The sequence below is a fragment of the Heteronotia binoei genome, chromosome 21 (genome assembly GCF_032191835.1).
Source record: "Heteronotia binoei isolate CCM8104 ecotype False Entrance Well chromosome 21, APGP_CSIRO_Hbin_v1, whole genome shotgun sequence".
Lineage (NCBI taxonomy): Eukaryota > Metazoa > Chordata > Lepidosauria > Squamata > Gekkonidae > Heteronotia > Heteronotia binoei.
Window position 1 is genome coordinate 174,930,554 of NC_083243.1, and position 26,703 is coordinate 174,957,256.

The following is a 26,703-nucleotide window of genomic DNA, read 5'->3' on the forward strand; positions in this document are numbered from 1 at the left end:
CATGATTGGGGTACTGATGACCTCTGATCACCCCCAGGACAGTAACTGCCCAGCAAGCCATCAGGTGGAACTAAAGAACACGGGCAATCTCTGGATGAGCTAAGGTATAGTTAAACTAGGTGGTATTTAAGAAGCTGAGGGAATATCCAATGATAACGGGGAGCACTGAAGTATAGAACGATGGGGAGCGTGTAAAAGAGGGATGCAGGATAATCTGCAGCTTGAAGGATCAAGAAAGCAGTGAGTTTTGATGTTAGCAGGAAGTGAGGAATAAGAAATACCAACCAAGTGGATTTGTCTGAAATAAGCTTGCTCTCTTGAAGTGTTCAGTCACTTTGGTGTCTTATGAGGAGATCTTAAAGCAGCCAAGAAGGTCAGAGCACCTGCTCCGGCTGCAACGCCACTGAGGATGTTCTCCGCAGCTGAGAACGAAACGTCTGGAAGAAAAACTTTCTCCAGTAGAACACGGCACTTGAGCCCGAAAGATTCTACAAACCCTAATGATGTTACCAGCCGTGAAAACCTGAAATCTTTGATAAGATCTTAAAGCCTTACTGTAGAAAACAACCCACATTAGATCCCACCTGCCTACCTGGACTTAGGTTTAAGATCAGCTTGTTTTCTATGGAATGATTCTCTCATCACACACTGGGTGAGAACCACAGAAAGCACAACTGAGTGGAATTCACCCAGTAAAGATGGCCAGGCTGCAACTCAGGAGTCCATGTAGCTTTTTCACACACATTGTGTGGCTCTTGAAGCCCCCACCACCCCATTGGCCAGCATGGAGAAGCATTTCTCTCTTTAAATAATTTCTCCAAGTCAAGGAGCTGGCAGTTTGGAGAATGCATTTAAAGTTAAAGCTGCTTTCTTTCCACCTCCACCATCTATCTTCCTTCCCTCAATAGAGTTGCCAGGTCTGGGTTGGAAACAGCCGGATTAACAATTAGCCCCATGCCTTTAGGGGCCCTGGGCCAGCTCCCCCCCCCCCCCTTTATTCTCCCTGCTTGCAGCCTTCCCAGCCTGCACACACAGCCAGCAACTAAGTTGCTCTTTGCCCAACTTCTTGCCTGGTGAGGCTGCTGCTGGCATTGTCGCCAAGTTTGCCTCTCCCTGCCTCTCCCCCACTGCTTAGTAAAAAAGGGCTTTTAGGAAGGTGCCTGCAGGCTGCAGTGGGGGCCATGGGCAGTGGGACAGTGCTCAGACTCTTGAAATGATTTGCAAGGGGCCCCCCAAGATTTCAACTACCTAGGGGCCTCCATAGGGTTTAATATGGCACTGGTTGGAAAATACCTGGGTTGGAAAATACAAGGATTCTTGTAGCACTTTGAAGTCTAACATATTTTTATCCCAGTAAAAACTTTCCTTCCTTCCTTCCTTCCTTCCTTCCTTCCTTCCTTCCTTCCTTCCTTCCTTCCTTCCTTCCTTCCTTCCTTCCTTCCTTCCTTCCTTCCTTCCTTCCTTCCTTCCTTCTCTCAATAGGGTTGCCAGGTCTGGGTTGGAAAATACCTGGAGGCTTTGGGGGTGGATCCAGAAGAGGATGGGGTTTGGGGAGGAGAGCATGGGGAGGAGAGCCTCAACATGGTACAGTGCCATAGAGCTCACCCTTCAAAGCAGCCATTTTCTCCAGTTAGCTGATCTCTGTCAGCTGGACATCAGCTGTAAAAGCAGGAGCTCTCCAGGCCCCACCTGGAGACTGGCAACCCTAGATCTCAGACATCTGATGTTCATGTCTTGCAGCTCTCAAATGTCTGATGTTTTTTCTATGTGGCTCTTATGTTAACAAGTTTGGCCACCCCTGGTAGAGACTTTCTTTTCCCAGTTTAGCTGACAGGAGATCCTTCACTGCCTTCCCATCTGTTTCTATAGTCAGGTTAGATTAATCCGCGTAGTAAAGAAACTTCAGCTGTGTTTTCAAATGAGATTAGCAGCAAAACAATCTGAGAGCAAACAACCTCTCGAATAAAAGGATTCTTGTAGGACCTTGAAGTCTAACATATTTTTATCCCAGTAAAAACTTTAATGGTCTAGAATCGGTTCTTCTTATGTATGTGAAAGGTTTCCCTTGGCAGATTCGTTGTGTGTGTGTGTGTGTGTGTGTGTCTGCCAAATGAGGACCCGCTTTGTGGATCAGACATGATCAGTTCCGTCCCACAAAGATTATGCTGGAATAAAAACGTATTGATCTTTAAGGTACCACAAGATTGATAGTTGTTTTTTTTTACTGCAACAGATAATTGTGGACAGTGGATAAATTGCAATTTATTTATTTTTACTGCAACAGTATAGCTAACCCCTGGTAATTTGTTACCATGAATAACATCTCAACTGCAGCCCAGCTCATAAACAGCAAATTAATCAATTTTAAATACCAGCATGGCTCCTGAGGCGTCAATCTCCAGAAGCTGCTATACACAGTCATTGTTGCTTAATTATGGCAGGTTAAGAGTGAAAAAAGCAATCACAGAATAAAGATCATCTGGCTCATCTGGACAATTTGAAACGACAGGCAGAAGAACTGAATCCCTTCTCCATCCAAAACTTGTAAAACTAGGATTCTGAGAGAAAGAACCTTTTCTCCGTGATAGGCAAAGTTGTTTTACAGGCTATTTGGATATGCCCAAATTAATTCAGGCCATGTCATATACAGGTATACTCAACAGCCTTCCAGTTTGGCTTGTATTCTGCTCACTAGTCATGGGGAAGGACTCAGTTATTTGGCAAGCTGTTGTGATATATCCAAATAAATTGCAATTTATCCACTGTCCACAATTATACTGCTTTTCGCAAAATTATAGTGCTTGTTTGTAGCAGCTTTCCTTGCAGTTGTTTGTGGACATTTCCAATATTTAAAGGCACATAATTAATTAAACAAAAAAAAAACCTTTTAAGATTTTTGAATTGAGACTTGTTACTAATGTCTCTATATCTCTTCATTTTGCCTGTATGAATTTAGCCAGTCTTGGGATCACTTCTCAAATAGATGGCACTGACCTCTCCAGTGCATAAAGCAGGGAAAGCAATCTAGCCAGTTTTGGTCATTCAATGGATGCATCCACCTGTACAGGCACAGAGGGGATGAACTGCAGGTGATTTAGTGGTTTGCAGTACTAATACATTGCATTAATTATCTGAACATGACTCAGTGGGGTACATGCCTCAATCAGCAATCAAGAAGATTTAGTTCTAGGACTGGGCAAAAGTAGCTGCATGCTGCAGTGGCCTGGCCTTGTAAAATAAGCAAGCAGAAACAGTTTGGGATGAACTTGAATGCAACCATCAAGGCAATCTGATTAGGAGTTTGCCTCATACGTGATTGAGGGAGCTGAGAAGGTAAGTTTGCCTGGCCGTCATCTTCCATGGTAAAGTTCACAACATGCCTAGTTATATTTTAAGTCAGAACAGATTCACTTTCCTCCCCCGCCCCGCCCCCGAATCGAGTTTGAATAAGGTGAATGGAAACGGGTTCTGAATGCTCCGAACCACTGATCCATCCTTCTAAATGTATTCTGTTTTGCGTAGAGCAGCCAAACATCCATTTTCCTTGTCTGGTATTTTTAACTGACAAATGCGCCACTATGGTTTGGGTGTTGTTGTCTCTGGTCTAGATGTAGGTTGAAGCTAGATAGATGTGGATCCTTCTGGTTGAGAACAGTATGGTAGAAGCTTGAGTTGGTAAAAATTAAGTCAGTATCCAGGTATTCCTCTTCGAAGAGTGACCTCCTTGCCCATCCTCTCTGTAGAACCTAGTGGAGTGACTGGTTTGTCTGGGGCTTCATTTTGTTCCCTTGCCTGCAGGGCCTGTTGCCCACAGCAACCACCTCCCGCTGTGCTGTAAGGAGCAGTGCAGCCAAGAGTGCGGCCATGATCAGCAACAGAATCAGCTCAAACTCTGTGGACGTCTGCTGTGCTGCCAGAGACACTGTTCCCCTCACAGCTGCTTTCCCTCCATTTTTCTGCTACTGGACCCTGCACTGGACAGACAAATGGCTGCTGTGCCAGACTATTATAAACTTTTAGAGGTTCCTCGAGATGCCTCCGACAGTGATATTAAAAAAGCGTAAGTCTTCCTTTTGAGCTTTCTACTGTCTTGTACTGAGATATTTTTGGTGTCCCGTGCCATGACTAAAAGTCAGGTAAAGGGATTTCTAGCACCAAGCCTACTGTGTTAACGTGTGACTGTATATTAGCGCATAAAGGATGCTGCCTGCCTCATGATTCAATTTGTGCCAGTCAATGAATGGGAGTTCTGCAGAGGTATCCCTAGACCGCTATGGATTCTGTGTAATTCTTCAAACCGGGTTCCACCTTTAAACTTTCAGTTGGAATCCATCTGTATAGGTATCTCTCCTGCGGACTTAGTACTTGTGAAAAAATGGAGACCTGGGCATGAGTCTCCCACATAGGGTTGCCAAGTCCAATTCAAGAAATATCAGGAGACTTTGGGGGTGGAGCCAGGAGACATTAGGGGAGGAGCCAAGATCAAGGCTGTGACAAGCATAATTGAACTCCAAAGGGAGTTCTGGCCATCACATTTAAAGGGATGGCACACCTTTTCAATTCCTTCCGTAGGAAATAATGAAGGATAGGGGCACCTTCTTTTGGGGCTCATAGAATTGGACCCCCTGGTCCATTCTTTTTGAAACTTGGTGGGTATTTTGGGGAGAGGCACTAGATTCTGTACTGAAAATTTGGTGCCTCTACTCCAAAAAACATCCTCCCCCAGAGCCCCAGATACCCACGGATCAATTCTCCGTGATTTTCTATGGGAATAAATCTCCATAGGGAATAACAGAGTTCCCAGCAGACATTTCCCTCCCCTCCCCCTGCTTTCTGACAACCCTGAAGCAGGGGGAGGGTCTCCAAACCAGGGGATCCCCTGCCCCCACCTGGGGATTGGCAACCCTACTCCCACGGTCAGTGAATTTGTGGCCAGTTAGACAAGATGATAGGTGTCCTGTGATCCCCTCCCCCTGCACTTGTGATAAACGGGGCAGGGAATTCATACCATTGTGGAACAGAAAGTTCTCTCCTCCAATGTGGGTTATGCAATGTACATCACCTTACCAGAATTGTTGTTTGCCTTGAGAGGGGAAGACATACAGGTATGTCCCTTCCCCAGCATTACAGCCCCAGTCTAAATGCCTTCCCCTTGACTGATTTTAAGTTTTGAAAAGCGTGGGTGATCAGATCACAAAATACCTACTGTCTTGTCTAGTTTGTTCCTTTGAACGTTCTTGAAAAGCCCAGATAGAGTTCTGCTTGGTCAGCAGGGTCTTCTCAAATGTAATCAGTTTTATGAGTTTCTCAGACCCATAGAGTATAATGGAGAATTGATCCGCAGGTATATGGGGCTCTAGGGGGGGTTGTTTTTTGAGGTAGAGGCACCAAATCTGGAGCATGGCATCCAGTGCCTCTCCTCAAAAACCCTCCAAGTTTTAAAAAGATTGGACCAGGAGGTCCAATTCTATGAGCCCCCAAAGAAGGTGCCCCTATCCTTCATTTCCAGTGGAGGGAAGGCATTTAAAGGTGTGCGGTCCCTTTAAATGTGATAGCCAGAACTCCCTTTGAAGTTCAATTATGCTTGTTACAACCTTGCTCCTGGTTCCACCCCCAAAGTCCCCAGATATTTCTTGAATTGGACGTGGCAACCCTACTTTTCACCCTCAAAATGTGTATCATGAAAATGTTTGAGGACTTTCCCAATGTTTCCAGTGGAAAAAAACTGGAAAATTTTGAGAAGCATTGCAGGGGGCAAATCCTCCTACAAAATATTTTTGATTGAGAGAAACTTATTTTTAAACCAAACTTACATGCAACCTTTCTTCCCTTACAAGGGCCTTCAAGGTAGCTCTCAATTTAAAATATGCATAATAAAAATACATTTTAGAATCATTAAAATTAGCTCCCCTAAACACATATTAAAACAATTAAGAAGAGCATTAAAATACATTCAAAACATAAGAACAATATTGGTTGGGATGCCAGAAATGTCTTTGCACACAGGTGGAAGATGGCGACAGAAGGGGATAGGGATATGAATCTTCCCCGGCAGAGAGTTCCATAGTTTTGGTGCCATGACTGAGAAGGCCCTTTCTCAGGTTATTGCCCACCTAATTGCAGAAGGTGGGAGCATCTGAAGCAGGACCTCTGAAGATGATCATAGTGGCTGGCCCGCTTCATACAGAAGTAGTTAGTTCTTATTTTACAACACATTTCATTCATACCAAATGCACAGCATAAAAAGTCAGGGGGCCTTTTCAATTTTTCCAGTGTACAAACTGGAAATTTCTGAAGAGCACTTGGAATTAAAAAAACACTTGTATACTGTAGACATACACAACATTTTCTAGATTGTTTAAATGTGAATATTTTGACAACAATTACTAAGCTGTAATGTGCTTATAGATTATACATGATTAAAAGAGTTCAGTATTTTCAAAGTTCTAACTTTACCTTAATATCCAGACATACTAGAAATCCTGTCTCCTACATTTCAATGTGAGTCTCTGTCCAAATTCATTTTGTTTACTACCAAAATTGTTTTCTACCTTCAACTTTTATTTTTCCCATCTCTCCAATGGCAAAAGAGATTAAAGATACAGGTGCTATGGTAGCACAGAGTTCATCAGTCTGCAATTCTTTCTCAAGTATTGGCTACGCTTCCAAGTTTTCTTATAAAAATGAAAATATTTCTACTTTTAAATTCCACGAATATATCAAATAGTACAATTTTATAAAATAAATTACAAATTATGCATTTTATGTTGTTTAACCAGTAAAAGAAGTCCAGGTTTATAGGAATATTTCAATTTCCTTCCACATCTTTGAGATTTTTGCCCTTATGGGGATAGACAGGGCCTAGGAATTTGTCTTCAGAGATATTGATTCACTCTGTTTTAATGTTTTAACTGCTTAAATTATTTAACTGTTTTATATTTGAAATTGTTTACTTTTAAGTTTGATTAATTGTTGGAAGCCGCCCTGAGCCATTCGTGGGAAGGGCGGGATATAAATCCCAAATAAATAAATAAATAAATAAATAAATAAATTTACTAAACTTGTTTTCATCTGTGATCATAACAATAGCTCCTTCTTGCCAGTAATCCCTTTAGACCATGCACATCCTGAGGCCCAATTCATGCTTACAGGACAATGAGATGGCAAAGCTCTGGTGTGGCAGAATGGTTTTCCCCCACTTGAGACTGCCGCTGGTACAATTCAAGTTCTGAATGTTCCTTCACATAAAAGAAAAATTCATACAAACAGAAAACAGCTTAGCAATGAAGAAACTTCTAGAGTCTACTCTCTCTTGATTTACTTTGCTGACTTTCTATGGATTTATTCAGGCCTCCTTTTGGGCAGGAGCTCACAGGAGCAGAGCTCCGGAACCTCTAAATTTTATTGTGCTTTTTCTTTCTTTACCGCCCCACACGAAAAAAATCCCTTGCTTGGGGGCTCCATTGTTCAAGCCCCCTGTGAGAATTTTGCTGAACTCTAAGATTTGACAAACAATGGGGAAATTACCAAAACATATAAAGCAGACAGATGGAAATCTTCATCATGCCACTGTGATCACATAAGAGAAAGTAATTTTAAAAGTATGATGGAAATAAGGTTTTATTATGACAATTATAATTCAAGAAGCATTTTGAGGTAGATGCTGAGCTGATATAATTTAGTACACCTTACGGTGATGTCAGAGGTGTGTGGCATATGAAATGAGTTCTGCAAATGAGTTGTGCTAATGAGCTCTGGCACCTCTTTATCTATACAACGACCCCTGGGTTTATTTATTTATTATATTCCGTTTCTTGCCCTCCTTCCCCGCATGGCAGGCTCAGGGTGGGTTACAACACTATTAAAACATATAGGGTTGCCAATCCCCAGGTGGGGGCAGGGGATCCCCCGGTTTGGAGGCCCTCCCCCCGCTTCAGGGTCGTCAGAAAGCGGGGGCAGGGGAGGGAAATGTCTGCTGGGAACTCTATTATTCCCTAGGGAGATTTATTCCCATAGAAAATAATGGAGAATTGATCCACGGGTATCTGGGGCTCTAGGGGGGCCCTGTTTTTTGAGGTAGAGGCACCAAATTTTCAGTACAGTATCTAGTGCCTCTCCCCAAAATATCCCTCAAGTTTCAAAACGATTGGACCAGGACCAGCAGGGAATCCAGTTCTATGAGCCCCAAAAGAAGGTGCCCCTATCCTTTTACTTCCTATGGAAGGAGGGCATTGAAAAGGTGTGCTGTCCCTTTAAATGTGATGGCCAGAACTCCCTTTGGAGTGCAGTTATGCTTGTCACAGCCTTGATCTTGGCTCCACCCCAATGTCTCCTGGCTCCACCCCCAAAGTCCCCAGATATTTCTTAAATTGGACTTGGCAACCCTAAAAACATACAAAGGTTAAAATATAGTACAATCCTTAAAATCTACCAATTACTGAACAATACTAGCGCGTAAAAACATTAGATGGCGTCAGCTGCCCCAATTAACGAGTTGGAGAAGACTCTGGTTGTATGTAGCTGCAGATAGACTCTGGTTTTATGTAGCCGTAGTTGGAATGAGTGGGTAAGGAAAAACAGCTATAATGGACTAAGCAGAGCAGAGGTCACTCACTGTTGACATCCAGCCTGAGTTGTATAGTACTGAACAACATGCCACAGTACTCTGATATGAACATTTACTTTCTGTCCTGGAATGCTGCAGGTTCAGGAAGAAAGCCCTGCAGTGGCACCCAGATAAAAACCCAGATAGCAAGAAATATGCTGAGCAGAAGTTCAAAGAAGTTACAGAAGCTTATGAAGTGCTCTCAGACAGTAAGAAACCTAGTCCATTTACCAGTCACCTTTCTTCTTTCCTACTTGATTAGGAATCTGTAGAATTCATTTATTTACTTATTTCTTACTTTAACTGTTTCTTTGCACTTGTGGACACTGATTTATACAGCATTTGCTACTTATGGGGAAGTGAATGGGCTGTCTCTCATGCCCTTTCTGGAATCTGTTCCTTGGCCTTCTATTGTAACTCTACAGGAGGAATACCAATATCTGTGGGAGGGATGGGCATGTGGTATATAGAAAAGGATACAACAGGATATATCAGCCATACCACATCCTGCCTTGTGAACATTGCTAGAATTTACTGCTTGGAAGAGCCATTTGACAGGTTAGAGCCAGCTTTTAGTCTAATGCACAGGTTACAGAGACTGAAACAAGAGGTGACTAGTGAATGGATCAACTTTTTTCTTTCTTTCTTTCAGAGCTGAAGCGTGAACGTTATGACTGCTATGGCAGGGATGGACTCTCAGCAGCAGGTGGGGAATAGCTCCTCTCCCATTTAGCTCGCCTACCTGCCAGTGCCCACCATGAACCTTGCATTGAGGCTACACCTGTCTAGTAACTCTCAAGCTCAAGAGCTTCCATGATGTAGGGACAGTATTACATTACTTTTGTGGATTGGCTGTAAGGCAAGTAGGACACTGAGAGTGATGTATGAAGGCTGGCACATCCCAGTAGGCCAGGTAGGTGGCCACCAGGGTCAGGCAGCAGGTTCTCCCTCCCTGCATGTGCCCTGCCAACCCTGTTGCCCTTCCCCACCTCTGCCATGCTTGCCCTTGCCATAGGCTTCCCAATCCCCAGGTCCCAGCAGGGGATCCCACGGTTTTACAGGCTTCCCCCCTCCCCCAGCCAGCTGGCTGGCGGGGGAAGCCCCACCCCCACACAGCCATTATGCACCTCCATGAACAATTCCCATAAGGAATTATGGGGAATTGATCCGCGGGTATTGGGGGCTCTGGAGGGGCTGTTTTTTGAGGTAGAGGTGCCAAATTTTCAGTATAGCATCTAGTGCCTCTCCCCAAAATACCCACCAAGTTTCAAAAGTATTGGACCAGGGGGTCCAATTCTACAAGCCCCAAAAGAAGGTGCCCCTATCCTTCATTATTTTCTATGGAAGGAAGGCATTTTAAAAGGTGTGCTGTCCCTTTAAATGTGATGGCCAGAACTCCCTTGGAGTTCAATTCTGCTTGTCACACCCGTGCTCCTGGCTCCTCCCCCAATGTCTCCTGGCTCCACCCCCAAAGTCTCCTGGCCCCACCCCCAAAGTCCCCAGATATTTCTTGAATTAGACTTGGCAACCCTACCTTGTCACCTGCTACTCCACTGCCATCCTCCACCTCTCCACCTACTAGGAGTGCTGCAGGTGAGCAGCAGCAGGGAAGGGGCCCCGGGGGGGGTGGCACGTGTGCTCAGAGGCACTTGGAACCTGCCCTCCCTCGCTGCAGAAGGTTTCCATGAGCATACACATTGCCCCACTGCCCCTGCTCAGCCTTCCCGGATCTGTGCTGAGCAGGGGCAACGCGATGGTGGGTGTTGGAATTTTGTATCTGTTCTGCATGTCTTTTGCAATGTTCTAAGTTCCAGTCATTATAGAGTTAAAACGGTTTACCTGTTCTCTGTTGTCTGCCTGACTTAGGAAGAGGAACTTGGCTCCCTGCCAATCAAGAAAAAGTCCGGGGGAAAAGACTGTTTATGTTAATTGGTCAGTTAGTCAGGTGACTTCCTTTGTCTAGGTAGCCAGAGGTCAAGAAGAAAGAGTGATCTCTATTCTTAGCCATGTGTTACGTATTGAACATAAGTTGCCAGGCCGCATGGCGATAGCTACTGAAGGCGACCCCTGGGTCCCCGGATGGAGCTCGCCAGTCACCCCGCCCATCAAGATCTGTGGCGGGAAGTTTGACCGACCAGGATTGGCCTGGTCGGATGAGGGGGCTGTTCCGGGTACTGTATATAAGCGGGGCCCGGCCCGCGTGTTCCCTCTCTTGTAATGTGCTACTGAATAAACTATGTTGGCTTCAAACCATCTCGGTTCTCAGTACATTACACCATATGTCTTTCATAGTGATAGGATGTAGCTCTTAATGTTTTCCATCCCAGTTCCCCATTCCTATAGAAATAAAGTTATGTTTTTGCTTTTATACTAAAAGGCTCTCAAATCTCATTTTGATCAAACGATCCATTGAACTGTTTGGGATATAGAAATTGATTTTCCAACCAGAAGACCTCCAATAGTGGGTGCGTTCGTGCCACCACAGCCACGGGGCGAAGGGAGGTCTGGGGCCTTGGCACTGGCCCTGGATGTATACAGAGGTCCTCCTCAGCCTTTTTGAGTCTCCGTTCCTGAGGGAATTTTGGAATCTGGGAGTGGAGAAAATGGCTCCACCTCCTGTGGCAAGCCCAAAATGGCTGCTGCAAGAGGCATAGCAAAAGACATTACCTTTCTCCTCACTTTGCAAAAGAATCATGGGAGGAAAATGAAAAGAAATGAAGGAAAGCCCAAAGGGAGAATGAGAATAAGGGACAATAAAAAAGAAATTAAGGAAAGCCTAGGGAGAGGAAGGGAGAAAAAGAATGGGGAATAAAAAAGATAAAAAAGATGAAAAGGCTGAAAGGGGAATGGAACCACACACGGTCTACGAAAAAATGGGTACTTACCAGTCCACCTGATTCTCCAGTAGCTACAGCTGCTATTGCTGTTTTAGAAAACTCTCCCATTTGAATCATGGCAGCCAATAACAAGTCCTGCCTTACAATGGCTCTCTGTCCACATTCTGAAAAACTTGGCAGGCACCAGGGGAAGTACTGGCAGGTACCATGGCACTCACAGATGCTCCACTGCAGAACCCTGGTCTATTATCTGATTTGTACTCAGGACCAGAGCCACAACAGACCTAGCATATTCTCCTATAACAAAGACGTTGGTTCTGGACAACTATGCAAGCTTTGGATGCTTAGTTTTAAAATACTGTCTGGATGACAAAGTAAAAAGGAACTGATTTAAAATAGTTGATCACCTTGAACTGTACTTGGTCCTTGTGGGCCCAGGATAATCTTGTATGAGTACATTAGCAATTCACAGTGAGCTTTTCAGAACAAAATGCCAGTGATAGGCATATCGTCATGACTATGTAGACATTGTCTAAGGAGACAGGACTTAGGGGTCCCATGGGAGAACAATTCACTTTTGCATCAGTTTTTTTTAAAAAAAAACCTAGTGGGAGGACCCCAATATGTCGAAGATTTATGAATCGCTATACTTTCCCAGCAGTTCCTGAGGGAGAAGATTTGAACTTCACCTTCCGCAGCCCCTGGGATGTTTTCCGAGAGGTGTTTGGGGGCTCAGATGCCTGTTCTGGTAAGTTTTTTTCACATGAGACATTTACTTCCACTTTAAAAATGCAGTGCTTCTCAAAGTTCTTAGAGATAATGAACCTGTATCCATAGGAACAAAGCAGTCCAAGCTTTCAGCCCTGTTTGCTTGTTGAGTGTTTTGGATTATTGTGGGCACAACCGGATAAGATACAAGACATACATAACTTGGCCCTGTGGCATAGCCGCAGTTATAACCACCTGTTTTTACATGGATGCTTTTCAATAAAGTGAAAGACATCCATGTTGATCTCTTGAATCTAGTCGTGCCATAGGTTTGATTAGGAAACTGTGCTCTCCACCCAATATAACCTTGCTGTTTTTTGCACTTACCACTCCCAGGTCCTCTTGCTGAATATGAGTCCAGACTGGGGCTGGGGACAGGGAATAAGACTGAAGACAAATCTTCTATAGAAACCACAGCCTCCAACAGTCATTTATTTGGGGGTCCAGACAATATTTGCATTGTTGTTGTTAGGGGTTAAGTATCCCCCACCATTGTAACTCTCAAACTCAAAGCTATTCATTTTAAATAAATAAATAAACTTGCCAGCAAGGCTACTCTTTGACAATATAGGGCCAGGATTACATTACTGGTTGCGGATTGGCTGTAGGGCAAGTAGGACTGAGAGAGACGTGTGCATTTTTTATCACATTAAAATGTCCTTTAAGAAGGATCTGAAAGCGAAAGGGAAAATTAGTGATTACATTTCAGAACAATGTGAGTGGAACATTCTGATGGGGGAAAAGTGGGAGCTTGCATTTATCCGACGTTTCATTTTTTTTCAGCCACAAAGGATGACCATATTCCATGGTACTTAAGAGGTCCCTTATTTTCCATCTCTATTTCAGAAGACTCAGGTAGGATATTGTCAACCTTCTTTAAATCAAAACCCTTACTATTTGTGCCTTTCTGGTGCTTCCTGGATGGGTTTGCTCTAACTCCCTCTTGGTTCCTTTGGCAATTTTGTGTATTTGTCCTCCTAAAGCCTTTTCCTAGTTTCTGTTGCAGCCTCTCTGGCTCTGTTCTTTTCTAGTCTAGCCTTTGACTGTGTCCAAGCTAGCATGTATGGTACAGTGGATAGAGTGTTGAACTTGAACGGAGAAGAGACTGGTATTCAAATCCCTGTTCCACTACATTTTGTGGGGATACGATGCCCTGAGGTCTCTGGTGGGATGCAAATGTGATAGGTTTTCTGCAGTGCTAACTCATATTGGTTTGTGTGGTACTCTCTTGGGCATGCTTTGTCAGTGATGGTTTTATTGACTGGAGTGCTGTTTCAAGCACTTCAGACCTCTTTAGTCTTGAAAATCATAAGGCTGTAAGGAACTGGCTTAAGGCCAGTGCAAAGTTTGTAGGCCACATAGCTGGCTTCCTTGCCACAGTAAACATAGCAGGGGGCTGGCCCAGAGAAAACCTTTCTTGCTTTATGAAAGGATGCATCCTGGTAGTATCTAACCAGCAGCACTGTGTCATGATCTCTACTGTTCACAGATATTGGTTAACAATTTCTAGCCGAAGGGGCAGCCCCTGAATAATTAATTAATACCTCCCAATAATAATAATATTTGTCATATTGAGTAAAAATATGCTTTGTCTTCAAACTAAGGGATCTGTTGTAAAACTGCCATTAGAAACTGACTACCCAGCGGGTGTGAGCTCTTTAACAGAACCAGAAAAGGCAAAAAGAATATAATTTTTTTTGAGAATGCAGCGCCCTGAGACATTAAGAAGGAAAGAAAATTTTCACCTCTCCTCTTAAAGCACAAGCAACCAGGTGTCTTTAGAGAAAGAGATCCGTCTTCTTTTATAATCAGATCCATAACTAGCCAGGGAAGAAGAAATTTGGTCATTTGAAAATCTTAACTATGCGACTAAGTTGAAGGAAAACTCCAGGTATCACCTTTTTCACATGCAAATAAGGAAACACCCAGAGCTTGAATTTTCTCCTCTCATAACCAGAAAGAAAACCTTGTCTCTGATACAAAGTTAATCTAGTCTCTTTAAGAGAAGTAAATTGCCAACACCTTTGCAAAGAGTCAAAGTTTTCTCTTTTGCAAAGAACTTTTGTCCTAGCATCTTTCACTGGATTTTGGCTAGGAAAACTTGTGTAGACCCTCTTTAGCTGTTTTAGGAAAGAAAAGACACTTAGCCAAATTTAATCTTAATTGCAGAAATAAGAAGTGTAAAATCTGAGCCCCTACCAGGCAGATATTTCATCACCTTCCCCATCTTGTGTTTAAAAGTTGCTTAACCTGAAAAAAAACTGTATCCTGGAAAATTTAACAAGATCAGATAAGAGAATACTGGGATTACTTCTCTTTCTATCTTTTGTTAAACCAATTTTATCTCTCCCAGCCTTAGAGAGAGAAGGATTTTTTATATATATGCCCCATGGTATCTAAGGGGGGAGGCACAATTGAGATATTTTTCTGAATTCTTATCTTCTCCTGATTTTGGGTATAAAGATACAAATTCAAACTTTTGAAATTCTGCAAGAATGTCTCCAAAAACAAAATGAGTAGTTCAAGAAGACCACTCCCAGCCAGGAAGTTGCCTGGAGGGAAGATGTGCATATGTTGAAAGAAGCAAGCCAGTTTGAAAGCTCCTTGGCTTGCTCAAAACACTAGTTTGTTTTGCAAGGGTGCCAGTCTCCTGGTGGAACCTGGAGATCACTCCCAAAAATATAATGTAATGCCCAGAACATTAAGGCCAGTGCCTCTGGGAGAGAAAGTGTCCAAGAAAATGGACTGTATGCCTTGTAATCTCCAAATTTAATCCAAATATTCAGAAATCTCCAGTCTGGAGCTGGCATCCCAAAGTTCCACTTACAGCTAATCCTTCTCTGCTAGAGAAAAGCCCCTGCCTGTAAACTGCCCTGAGGCTAAGAGTTCTCCTAGATTAGAAGCTTTTCCTCTGATAATTTTTTTTTTGCTTTACCTTTTGAGTCTGAAAATATTTTTTCTAGTGGCTGTTATCAGTTTCCCCTGTATTTAGATTTTGTAGCTTTAATTTTAAGAGGAATACTTTTAAGATATTCAGCTTGTGATCTCCTTTGTTTTATAGAAATGGTGCACCTAATAGAAGATCTTTTGTTAAGTTTTTTTTTTAAATCTGAGACGATGGGTTAAAAGTTTATATTTGCAATTTTGGGTTTACATGGAACATCTTTTTCTGCTAAAGCAATACAGTATCAAACCTTTTGGAAATTTTATTTCTCTTGTGATTTTTGTTAAGTACATCTCATACCAGGAGCATGTGGTCTTCAAGTGTTACATCTAACACTTATGCGACCCCTTGCCCAGATTGCCCGAAGGTATGGGCTGGGGTGTCACCAGTATGCTGATGACACCCAGCTCTATCTACTCATGGACGGCTGACCGGTCTGCGCCCCAGAAAACCTGGATCAGGCACTACAGGCCGTGGCTGAGTGGCTCAGACTGAGTGGACTGAGATTGAATCCTGCGAAGACAGAGGTCCTTTGTTTGGGTCGGCGGGGACCGGGGGGGGGGGAAATCCCCTTGCCAGCTTTTGACGGTGCGCCGCTGATGGCGGCGGATAGGGTCAAGAGCCTGGGGGTGCTATTGGAGCCTTCCCTAAAGATGGAGGCTCAGATAGCAACCACTGCCAAGTCCGCGTTTTTTCATCTTAGACGGGCAAGGCAGTTGGCTCCCTTCCTGGACCGCGACGACCTAGCAACAGTGATCCACGCTACGGTCACCTCGAGGTTGGACTACTGCAATGCCCTCTACATGGGGCTGCCCCTGTGCCGGACCCGGAAATTGCAGCTGGTGCAGAATGCCGCGGCCCGGCTGTTATTGGGCCTCCCAAGATGGGGGCACATTCGGCCGGGCCTTCGGGCTCTGCACTGGCTCCCAATAACATACCGAGTCCGGTACAAGGTGCTGGTCATTACCTTTAAAGCCCTATATGGCCTGGGACCTGCCTACCTGAAGGACCGTCTCTCCCCACATGTTCCCCAGAGAGTACTGTGGTCTGGGATTCAAAACCTTCTCACCATCCCCGGGCCTAAGGAAGTCCGTCTTAAGACAACTAGAGACAGGGCCTTTTCCACAATGGCCCCTACATGGTGGAACCAGCTGCCGGAAGAGGTGAGGGCCCTGCGGGACCTTGCTCAGTTCCGCAGGGCCTGTAAGACAACCCTCTTCCGGCTAGCCTACGCCTGACTGAGAAATAAATGTAGCTTATTAGACTTCTGTGAATCATACTGTATAGATGTGAGGTTAAGATTTTAAGGCTTAGGTTTTTAAATGCTCTGATTTTTTAAATGTTTATATATATAATAATATTTTAGACTCTGTTTTATTGTTTGCTGTGAGCCGCCCTGAGCCATTTTATGGGAAGGGCGGGATATAAGTCATGGAATAAATAAATAAATAAACACACACAGTTTTCTATCTTACTTTGAACTGCTTCCCAATTTTTCATTCATTTAAATCTGAAAATGCCTTTTGTTGTTGGTACTGAATTTTTATTTCCTGAAAATAACAGTGTTTTAAAATTCTACCTCACAAATTTTGGTTCCTACAAGTCCTCTTTTCATTTGAAGTTATAGTATGTGTTATATAACATGTGTTATAGAAGAACATTATAGAACATGTGTTATAGAAGAACATTATAGGTATGTTTCATCTATGAACTGTGCATATCAATCTTCCTATGTAGCTATTTGGCGAACCTCTTACCTGTGGAAAGAGGCATCTACATGCTTATCTATCTTATTTTATGCCTCCATCTATAGTATCTTGTTAGAGCTTGACCTTTTCTGAGTGTTTTGTTTAGAAAATCTTTTCTTGACCTTTTCTGAGTGTTTTGTTTAGAAAATCCTTTCCATGTTTCATGTTCTTACCATGGTAGAACTCCAATTCTGCTTGATTTTGTGTTTCAATCCAGTCTCCAGTCCTGGCCAGGCTTGCTACTGGATAACACATTTTCATTTGCTTGTTTTAAGTTTCTGCCTCTCCATTATTTCAACCTTCTTTGTCAAGGTGCATGTTTTAGCATCCTGCTTTATGCATCAGTTTTGAATTATATCTTTGCACTGCCCCACACATCTCCTTGGCTGTGCAAGCTCCTTACTAGGTTTTCTCCTAAGTTCATATATATTGCATGCTTATTAGAAGTAGATTTAAGAATTGTTTTGTGTGTTTGTCAAGGTGTATTAACCAGAATTTACTTTCCAGGATTGTTTTGTTATATATGCAGGAAATCCGGATATGCAAGTCAAGTTTAGCACATGCTCATCATTATATAGTAGTTTTAAGAATTGCTGGTATGTCTGCTAAGAATTGTTTGTTTAAGGATAAACTATTATTTGCTTTTAGGATTTTGTTGTTAAAGTTTGTTGAAACCCACTCTCCACCTATGTGAGACCCACAGAACAAATTTTGGATGAGCTGGCACAGAGAAAAATGGGGTTCAGTGGGACTTGATCGCCCCACTGACTTCCAGTGGTTTAAATTCTCTGATCCAGTTCTCTAATCATTTTGGGTCTGATCCCTCGCATACATGTATGTTAAAGCTGGCATTGTTCTATTGCGGCCTCAGTTTTGTTTTGTTTTTGAAGTTTTTCTCATTTTTGACAATTTCATATATTCCAAAGCTATAGCAAAAGTTTTTCTTCCCTTTTTGTGACCATTTTCATAATCCAGGGGTAACCCCAACTCTGGTAATCTCTTCTTGGAGCTCCAATCTTGTGCACAATTTCATGTTTTCTTTTTTAAAATTCATATCTGTTACAACAAAGTAAAAAGCCTCTCATGAACCTCTAGGTGCACGCGTTCTACATGGATGTGCTCTAGCCTGAATCATGAGAAGTGATGCATAGGGTTATATTGTGGATTTGTGTTCTGCATAATGTATGGTGTATGAAATCTGCCCTTTAACATTGGAAGGGTAGAGACCTTGTCAAACTGAAACTCCATGTGAGGAGGAGGAAGTCTCCAGTCCAAAGCAAGTGTGGTAATTCAGCTAATGTGTGCAACCCTATCTCAACAGGGTTGGACTCAAGTGATGGCAATCTGTGGACAGCCAAGGAAAGCTTTAAAGGGGAAAAGCACCTACAATTGTTTTGTTCGTTCGTTTCTCCAAGTATGTTTTCCAGGCTCTTTCATATCTTCCCAGAGTCTTGAAATTTGCCTGGCCATGCCTCAATGATGCTGGAAGGAAGGCCTCCACCAGAACCCCATCCAAACTGAGTTGTGGAGAAAATTCATTTCCAGGGAAATTCCTCTGCCTAGCAAAAGGCTAGTTGCTTGAGCTGATCACAACAGCAGCCCCACTGCCACTTCCAAGTTGTGTTTCCAGAAAAAGAATTCCTTTTGGCTGCAATAAAAACAGATTTCCCTGTGAAAAGACTGTCATGCATAAAGCATGCAAACCCTCCATGAACTCAAGAAAGGAGACCTTTTGTTAGACTAAGGGGGGAGGGGAACAAGGAATTAGTCAGGAAATGGTTTTTCTATTGTAAATAATGTGGCCAAATGTGGACTGCCCGCAACTGGCAATGTTTCCAAGTATGTTTGAATGTGTGTATCTTAATCACCCAGGCTACAAGGTGTTTGCCATAAAGGCACATGAGTTGATCCAGTTTATAGCATGTCACTTGCATATATCCCTTATTATTCCTTATGCGTTTTAGAAATTGAGATGAGTTCTTGTATTCTTGCATCATAGCTAGTAATGTTTTATTGATAAAGAAATAAATTCCATAGGATCCTTCCAAGATTCATGTTCACAAATTTAGACTGGACATATGTAATTATTCAATGCATATACCATGAATGGATTTCCCTGTTCAAGTGATCGATTACCTCAAAAATGAAATGTATCTTTAGCCTCCTCTTTCCTCTACCTCCTCCTCAAGATCGTCCCAATTTCAGTGATAGTTAGTCTTTAGTACCAAGACACATAGTCCCCTTTTTCCCAATTGGATTGCTTTTAAAAAAAAAATTTAACCCATGTATAGCCTATTTTTTGTAGTTGACATTCCTAACCCCTTCCTCTTTGTCCCAACTGTGTCTCAACCCTGGTTGTTTGAAGTCTGATCGGCAGCGCATCATGAAATGTGGCACACAGCCTCCAAGGATTGGGCAGTGCCAAAGGGGGGAATTGATACAAGAGTGCTGCCGAATAAAGAGGGTAGCCTTAAAAGATATGGGAGGCCCTCTCAAGCTAGCCTATGTGCCCAGAAAGGCCCCATGATGGAGACCAGGAAAACTCCATATTAGAAGGCTGGGCTGCATAGCCAAAGCATGCCTCTGAGCGACCTTCCCCTCCCCCCCACACATCTTCTCTAGATGGAAAAATACTGGGATGTGCCAGTGTGAATGGATAATCCCATCACTGTCTCTCCTTCTCCCGTGACCCATTTTTACCCCATCTCTGTCAATATACTATTTTGTTACCCCATTGTAGTGTCATTTCAGTCTTTCCTGTCGAAACCAAATTGTTACTTAGCTGCCCTTCCTGAGTGGTCATACAGAATTAATTTGTTTGAGGATGGTCAGTCTCCTTCAGACTAAATAAGTTTTCAGAAGACTGAAAGGGGGGAAATGAAGGGGCAGCCCCTGAATAATTAATTAATACCCCCAATAATAATAATATTTGTCATATTGAGTAAAAATATGCTTTGTCTTCAAACTAAGAGGTCTGTTGTAAAACTGCCATTAGAAACTGACTACTGCCCACAGGATGTGAGCTCCAGCTGTAAGATTAGATAAGGGAACAGCCTCCTACAGGCGACTTGCTGTATATAGATAGAGTAAAGGGGGCCATGTTATGGAAATTTACTAGGAGTTCTGTGAAGGCGGATCTTTGAAATCTGATAAGCTTGCGCCAGCCTACTTGCTTGCTTGCTTGAAAACTGTATGCACGCAGGGAAATGTATCTCAGTCATTTTGGGGGCCCATGCCCGACTGGGTTCTGCTTATGGTACCATAAAGTAAACCTCGCTTCAAACCAGTAAGTCTATGTGGACCTCGTTATTTCTCTGCCTCATAGCAACAAATTTATCTTTTTCTATAGGTGTTTCAATAACATTTGGCCCCAAAAGATCACTATGTTTCTTCACCCTTGACCCCAAAGTCTTCAATTTAAAACATCTCCTAAACAGAAGGTAAGGTGGGAATTAAACCTCAGCTTTCTCAAACAGCAAGGAGAGTTAGTTGTTTTTCAACATTGACAGAAGGAGCGGGTTTGGGCTGGAAGATGACCCAGTAGGTCAAGCAAACATTTGCTGGTCAATAGATATGAATCCTAGGTATGCTTCCAATATCCCCAGTGAATTTACAGCCTGCATTTCTAACTCTCCTGATACTGTAACTCAAGCCAGAGAGTTGCATGTTCATAACACACTCAAGGTAGTTCCAGTGTTTCCCTACCAGCAGTGACCCTCTTACAAAGCAAAGTATGACCTTCTCCAAGCAACTGGCATCTGCATTCCAAGAGGAATGCAAGTCTGAAGCCACAAGGTAACTAGATACATCCTTCTAGGGAGCAAAAATGATATCTGAGATCCAAACTAGAAAAGAATAATGCATGGCAAGTCAAGGCATCACTGCACTCACAGTGACCCTTCTCCTACTTCCCTTCATTGACTGCTGCTTGCGCTGATATCACGTTGTCTTCTACTAGACATCACCAGGAAAATCTAGGATGAACACTCATTAGTAGCAACTTTACATCCCTGGAACATCTCATTAAGGCCTCATAATCAATTTAGAAACAGAACTTAAGAAGAGCCCTACTGGATCAGACCAAAGGTCTAGTCCAGCATCTTATTCCCTGCAGCTACCAACCAGCCCTTTCTGGGAAACCCATAAGCCAAGCACAAAGGACCTATTCCTGCTTTTGTCTCACTGCAGGGTCCACTGCACACAGAGGTACAGTGCTTCTGAACACAGAGGTTAAATCAGAAGGATTGGGATGCTCCTTAATTTGCCTTATGCTAGAAATATAGCAAATAAAGACTTAGGTCAGATTCTTAAGAATGATTGTCATAGATTTGTGTGTGAGAGTGAAAAATCTGTTAAGCAGAGCCTGGAATTCTTCCAGAGAGGCCAAGGAGAAGTTGCTGATACTGTCTGAAAAACAAATAACCATTTGCAAGTTCTGTGGGATGTGGAGAAAAAGAGCCTTTTGTGTCTCTCTGTCTTTTGTTGGGTAACCCCAATCACTTAATTTCCCAGGACTCCAGAAAAGGATGCTGAACAAGTGGAAGTTAAGGATGACATTGAGCTGCAATCTGCTGAAGCTTGTGGTGAGGAGCAATGATTTGAGGCCAAAATAAGACCTATGGAACTGGGAATGATGTCAGAGCAAATGACAATAGTGTGAACCATATATAGCTCCATTTAGCTTCATGCACAGAACATATCTTTGTGACCAGACCTCAGTAACTATCACCCCTTGGCTCTGTAGCCACAACTATTAAAGTAAATTAGAATTTCCACTTTCATTTTTTAAAATTTTCATAGTTGATTGAGAATAAAGTCAGGATACAAAATCATTATATAAGAATTTCCACTTCCATAAGCATGTGCTCAAAGGATGGAAACAGCCCAACCCTTTACCATCCTGGAGTCCATTATTTAATAACCCTAGAGCAGGGGTGTCGAACTCATTTGTTATGAGGGCCGGATTTGACATAAATGAGACCTTGTTGGGCCGAGCCATGAGTATCATAAAATATAATGCCAAGTAGTGGACATATAAACTTCATAAAGGACACAGACACACATTTAAGATTTATAAAATACTGCAAGCGGGCTAATATTTTAAGCATGTTTTATTTTAAGCAATATATATATATATATATATATATATATATATATATATATATATATATATATATATATATATATATATATTGCTTAAAATAAAACATGCTTAAAATATTAGCCCGCTTGCAGTATTTTGTTTTACAGTCTCTGATAAATGTCACCTCTTGCTATGAATTCTTGCATCAAAAACTGAAGACAATGTCTGTGCTCTACCAGTCTTGAATATGTGCTGTTCAGGTGTGCACATCTGTAAGCTGCAAACCTACTTTTGATTCATTGACATTCATTACAGACGTCTCATGGTCAAGGCTTTGAGCCTAAGACCCAGAGGAACATGAAGCAGCTGGGCATTGTGAGCTTTTGTACAGACGTTGCTTCAAGTACTAGTCAAGAACATGTGAAGGCACCATGGTACAGACTGAGGGTTATGTGCTTGTCTACAAAACTATAATTTTCCCCAGAAAAATGACTACAACTAACCCCCCCCCAAAAAAAAAACAACAACACAACAACTACAAGAACAGAGAGACAGCCATGTACAGTGGTCAGTGTCAGCCTACTATCTGGGAAGTCTAAATTCAAGACCCCAATCAATGGAAAATGTGAAAGAAAAAAAATAAGGAAAATTTGCTGGGTAAACCTGGGGTGGAACACACTCTCAGCCTAAAGCTGATATTTCTCTTCTAAAGAGTTCACATGTTTTCCTATTGAGAAAGACTGGAGGGCATGAGTACAGTGAAAAAGAGGAGGGGAACCCAGTTACAAGCCCAACAAAACTCTCTCTCTGTAGCAAGGCAAAAAGCTCATACCTCCACTAAAACATTGCTAGTCTTAAAAGTATTCTTTGTAGCTCTCCTGATGGTGGGGGGGGGGGGCTACACAAAGGAAGTTCTGGCTCTTTCTTTCCTTCCCCAGGGCAGGAGGAGGGGGAGGAGCCTCAGCCATTTATTAGAAGGAAGAGAGGCTTGTCTCAGTAGCTCTGCAGAGTGATTAATTGAGCCTGGCAAACTTAATCACCCAGCAAAGCTATAGAGCCAAGCTCCCTCATTGGCTGAGGCTGTTCCTCCCTCCTCCTCCCTTTGGGAAAAGGGAGGGGGGAGAGGGAAAGGCTGTTTTGCTGCTCTGGCCTGTCAGGGGAGAAACACAAAATGGCGACCGAAAAAAGCAGGCAAGGGAAAATGAAGCAGATGACAGCCAGTTGCTGGAGGGCCTGATTGGAGCCCTCCATGGGCCGCATGTTTATTCAATCAAGTGAAGGAATTGATTAATACCTCCTAGTTACAGGGTATAGGTTTTGAGGCGATCTGGTGCCATTCCATTGTGCATATATATGCATATTATCTTGGATGGGAAAGTAGGGCAAGGCTCTTCCACAGTCTCTTCAAGCCCCATCAGAAATGGCAGGGCTAAATGGAGCACCAAGCAGCTGAATTCTGCACCATACTGGCCTCTTTCAGTATGAAATGGGCGATCGCTCCAAAGGCTTCTGTGACATGGCAGGGGTCTCTGGGGGTGATCTCTATTCCTGGTGAAAGCCAATGGGTCCAAGTGACTTTGGTTTGCTAAGGTCCTCAGCAGATGTCACACTATGCTGATCCTTCATGCCAGCCCTAGGGGAATTGTGCAGGTTAGTTATGAGGACCTTTTAAAAACCTGTGGTGCTTTTCCAGTGGTGAAATCATTAGGGATGCAGATGTAACATGAGTTGCTGGGTGTTTTCTTTTTTTTTTTTTTTTTAAAAAATCATCATTATTGCTTTTTGTGGCTATAGGAGAGCAAGAAAACAACAACCTGGAAGAAGCAGCCAGTGAGAAAGAGGTAGAGTATGAGTCAGCACCGGAATATAAGGAGGAGGATGCATGTGAGTTGGAGCCCGATTGTGACTCGCCTGATGAAGAAGATGATGAGACTCTGGAGGGATACGAGCCCTATGAAAGGTGGAACAACCAATGTGGGGGATATGACATGGAGAAGAACGAAGCGCCTTATGCCTATCTTTCATCTTCCATATATGGATCACAATATGGATGCCCCTCATATCCTGCTTATGAGTCACCTTGCAGATGCCCATCTCCTTCAGCATGCACAACGAAAAATGAGGCAGATTATGATTCATGTGCTGCATATGAGACACAAAAAACATGTGAGTGTTCTCCCATATATGATTCACACTGTAGCTACGAATGCTCTCCTACTTATGAGTCACTATACGAGTATGAATTCTCTCCTATCCGTGAGTCACAATATGCACACGAGTCCTCCCCAGGGCACAAGTCACAATGCAAGTATGGTACCTCACTTTACGAGTGGCAATGTAGCTATGACTCCTCTCCTACATACGAGATGCCATACGAGTACCAGTACTCCCCTGTATATGAGACTCATTATGAGTATGGATCCTCTCCTGTATATGAATGGAATGCAGAACAGAATGAGCAGCAGCCCAAACGCGCTTCTGATACTGAATATGAGGTTCCCGCTACCTGGAACAAATTACAGAAGGAATGCAAGTCCCATGCTGGGGGCAATGAACTGCATGACAAAATAGAGCCACCTTCTGGAGATGAAGTTCAAGGGGTTCAGGAGGTAGTTGCTGGGTACAGGTCAGCTCTTGGAAGTAAGGTGTCTTTGGGTTACAATGAAGCAGCACTCAACTGCTACAGGGCTGGAAGTACAGCACTAGCTTTGCCTTCTGATGATCAAGGCAGCAGTCAGCAGAGTCTACCACCAGATGAAACAAAGAAGCAGCCATTGGGTGGTGGCTCGGAGAGATTCCTGGGTAGCATGAGGAAGGTCCTGGATGGAACCAAGAAACTCTTGAATAGAGGAAACCAGCTTCCCAAAGATATCATCCAAGAAGAAGCCCAATGGACTAGTGGCGTAAGCCAGCTTCCAAACATCCATAGCCCACCTCAGATGGGAATAAGGCAAGTGCCGAGTGGAGTAAACCATCTCTTGAATGGAAGCGACCCCTTTCTAGAAAATTTCAGCTGGCCTAGAGGTGAAATTAACCCACACGTGACCACAGCAATGCAACCACATATCCCGAGAGGAGCCTACTGGCCACGAGGGGAAACAACTCATCTTCCAGCTATTACCAGAGGATTTCTGGGCAGAGCAAACAGGTTCCCCAGCAGGTACAAATTATCTGCCTTTCCCTCCCATTCCAGCTGCTCCTATAACTCCTAGAATGAGGAGAATCTAATAAATCTTGGTGAGCTGGAAAGATGCATAATAAAGGGTGGAAATGAAGAGAAAAAAAAAAAAGCCTGTGTTCCACTGTCATTTAATGAAAAATCAGGCACAGAGAAGCCACTAGAAGCAAGCCAGGAATTTCCTGGAGGCTTGTCCAAAGGTTATCTAGAACTATAAGAAGCTTGGGGGTTACTGGATCAGTAGTAGGCAGGCCCTGCAGTCCAGATTCTGTGATGCAAAATGTGAAACAAATTACTAATCAGGATATTTGCATACATGCAGTCCAGCAGTCTAGTTTGCATTCTATGAAACAGGGTTGCCAATCTCCAGGTGGACAGCAACACACACAAGGAGAATCATGGAAAGGTTAAGGACTAAGAAATAAACCATGATATAATAACTAATAGTTGATTACTATTATGAAACATTTCCTTTACATTCTTTGTATGAATGAACAGTTTGCAATTGCAATAAATATTTAATTTTTACAACGTAATTTTGGGTGCTATACCAACCGCAATACACATTTCTCACACTACACATTCACACTTTCAACCTTGAACCATATACAATAAATTTGTTGACAAGAAAATTCTATGTTCTTCCTATTTCATACAGAAAAAGTGTTTGCCAAAAAGTGCTTTATGCTACAGCACTTTATTGTACAAGCACTTTTTGGCACAAGCATTTTTTCTGTATTCATTATTATATCCTGATTTATTTCTTAGTCCTCAACTTCCAGGTGGAGCCTGGGGAGCTCCAAGAATTATGTCTGATCTAGGGTTGCCAATCCCCAGGTGGGGGCAGGGGATGCCCCGGTTTGGAGACCCTCCCCCCGCTTCAGGGTCGTCAGAAAGCGGGGGGAGGGGAGGGAAATGTCTGCTGGGAACTCTATTATTCCCTATGGAGATTTATTCCCATAGAAAATCATGGAGAATTGATCTGCTGGTATCTAGGGCTCGGCGGGGGGGGGGGGCTGTTTTTCAGGGTAGAGGCACTAAATTTTCAGTACAGCATCTGGTGCCTCTCCCCAAAATACCCCCCAAGTTTCAAAAAGATTGGACCAGGGGGTCCAATTCTATGAGCCCCAAAAGAAGGTGCCCCTATCCTTCATTATTTCCTATGGAAGGAAGGAATTGAAAAGGTGTGCCGTCCCTTTAAATGTGATGGCCAGAACTCCCTTTGGAGTTCAATGATGCTTGTCACACCCTTGTTCCTGGCTCCGCCCCCAATGTCTCCTGGCTCCACCCCCAAAGTCCCCAGATATTTCTTGAATTGGACTTGGCAACCCTGGTCTGATCTCTAAACAACAGAGATCAATTCCCTTGGGGAAAATGGCTGCTTTGGAAGGTGGACTCTATGACACTGAGGTCTTTTCCTTCCCCAGGCTACAACCTCCATGAATTTCCCAACCTGGAGCTGGTAATCCTACTATGAAATGTTGTGTTTAGGTTTCTCCCTGGGATTGGAAAAGAGGGTTTGAGGCACATGAGAAAGTGG

General features: G+C 43.1%; 1 protein-coding gene across 2 annotated transcripts; it reads left to right on the forward strand.

Annotated features, from left to right (window-relative positions):
- LOC132589359 (uncharacterized) lies at positions 1-25,254 on the forward strand. 2 transcript variants are annotated; one of them, XM_060262079.1, is made up of 9 exons: positions 1-104; positions 3,799-4,060; positions 8,705-8,814; positions 9,258-9,311; positions 12,101-12,190; positions 12,994-13,065; positions 20,252-20,342; positions 21,415-21,485; positions 23,780-25,254. In XM_060262079.1, exons 2-9 carry the CDS (start codon positions 3,987-3,989, stop codon positions 25,195-25,197), a joined length of 1,980 nt encoding a protein of 659 aa, XP_060118062.1. In that variant the 5' UTR covers positions 1-104; positions 3,799-3,986; the 3' UTR covers positions 25,198-25,254. The 2 variants fall into 2 exon arrangements, with proteins under 2 accessions (XP_060118062.1, XP_060118063.1); XM_060262080.1 differs by having other exon boundaries at positions 12,104-12,190.
- The last annotated feature ends 1,449 nt before the right edge of the window (positions 25,255-26,703 follow it).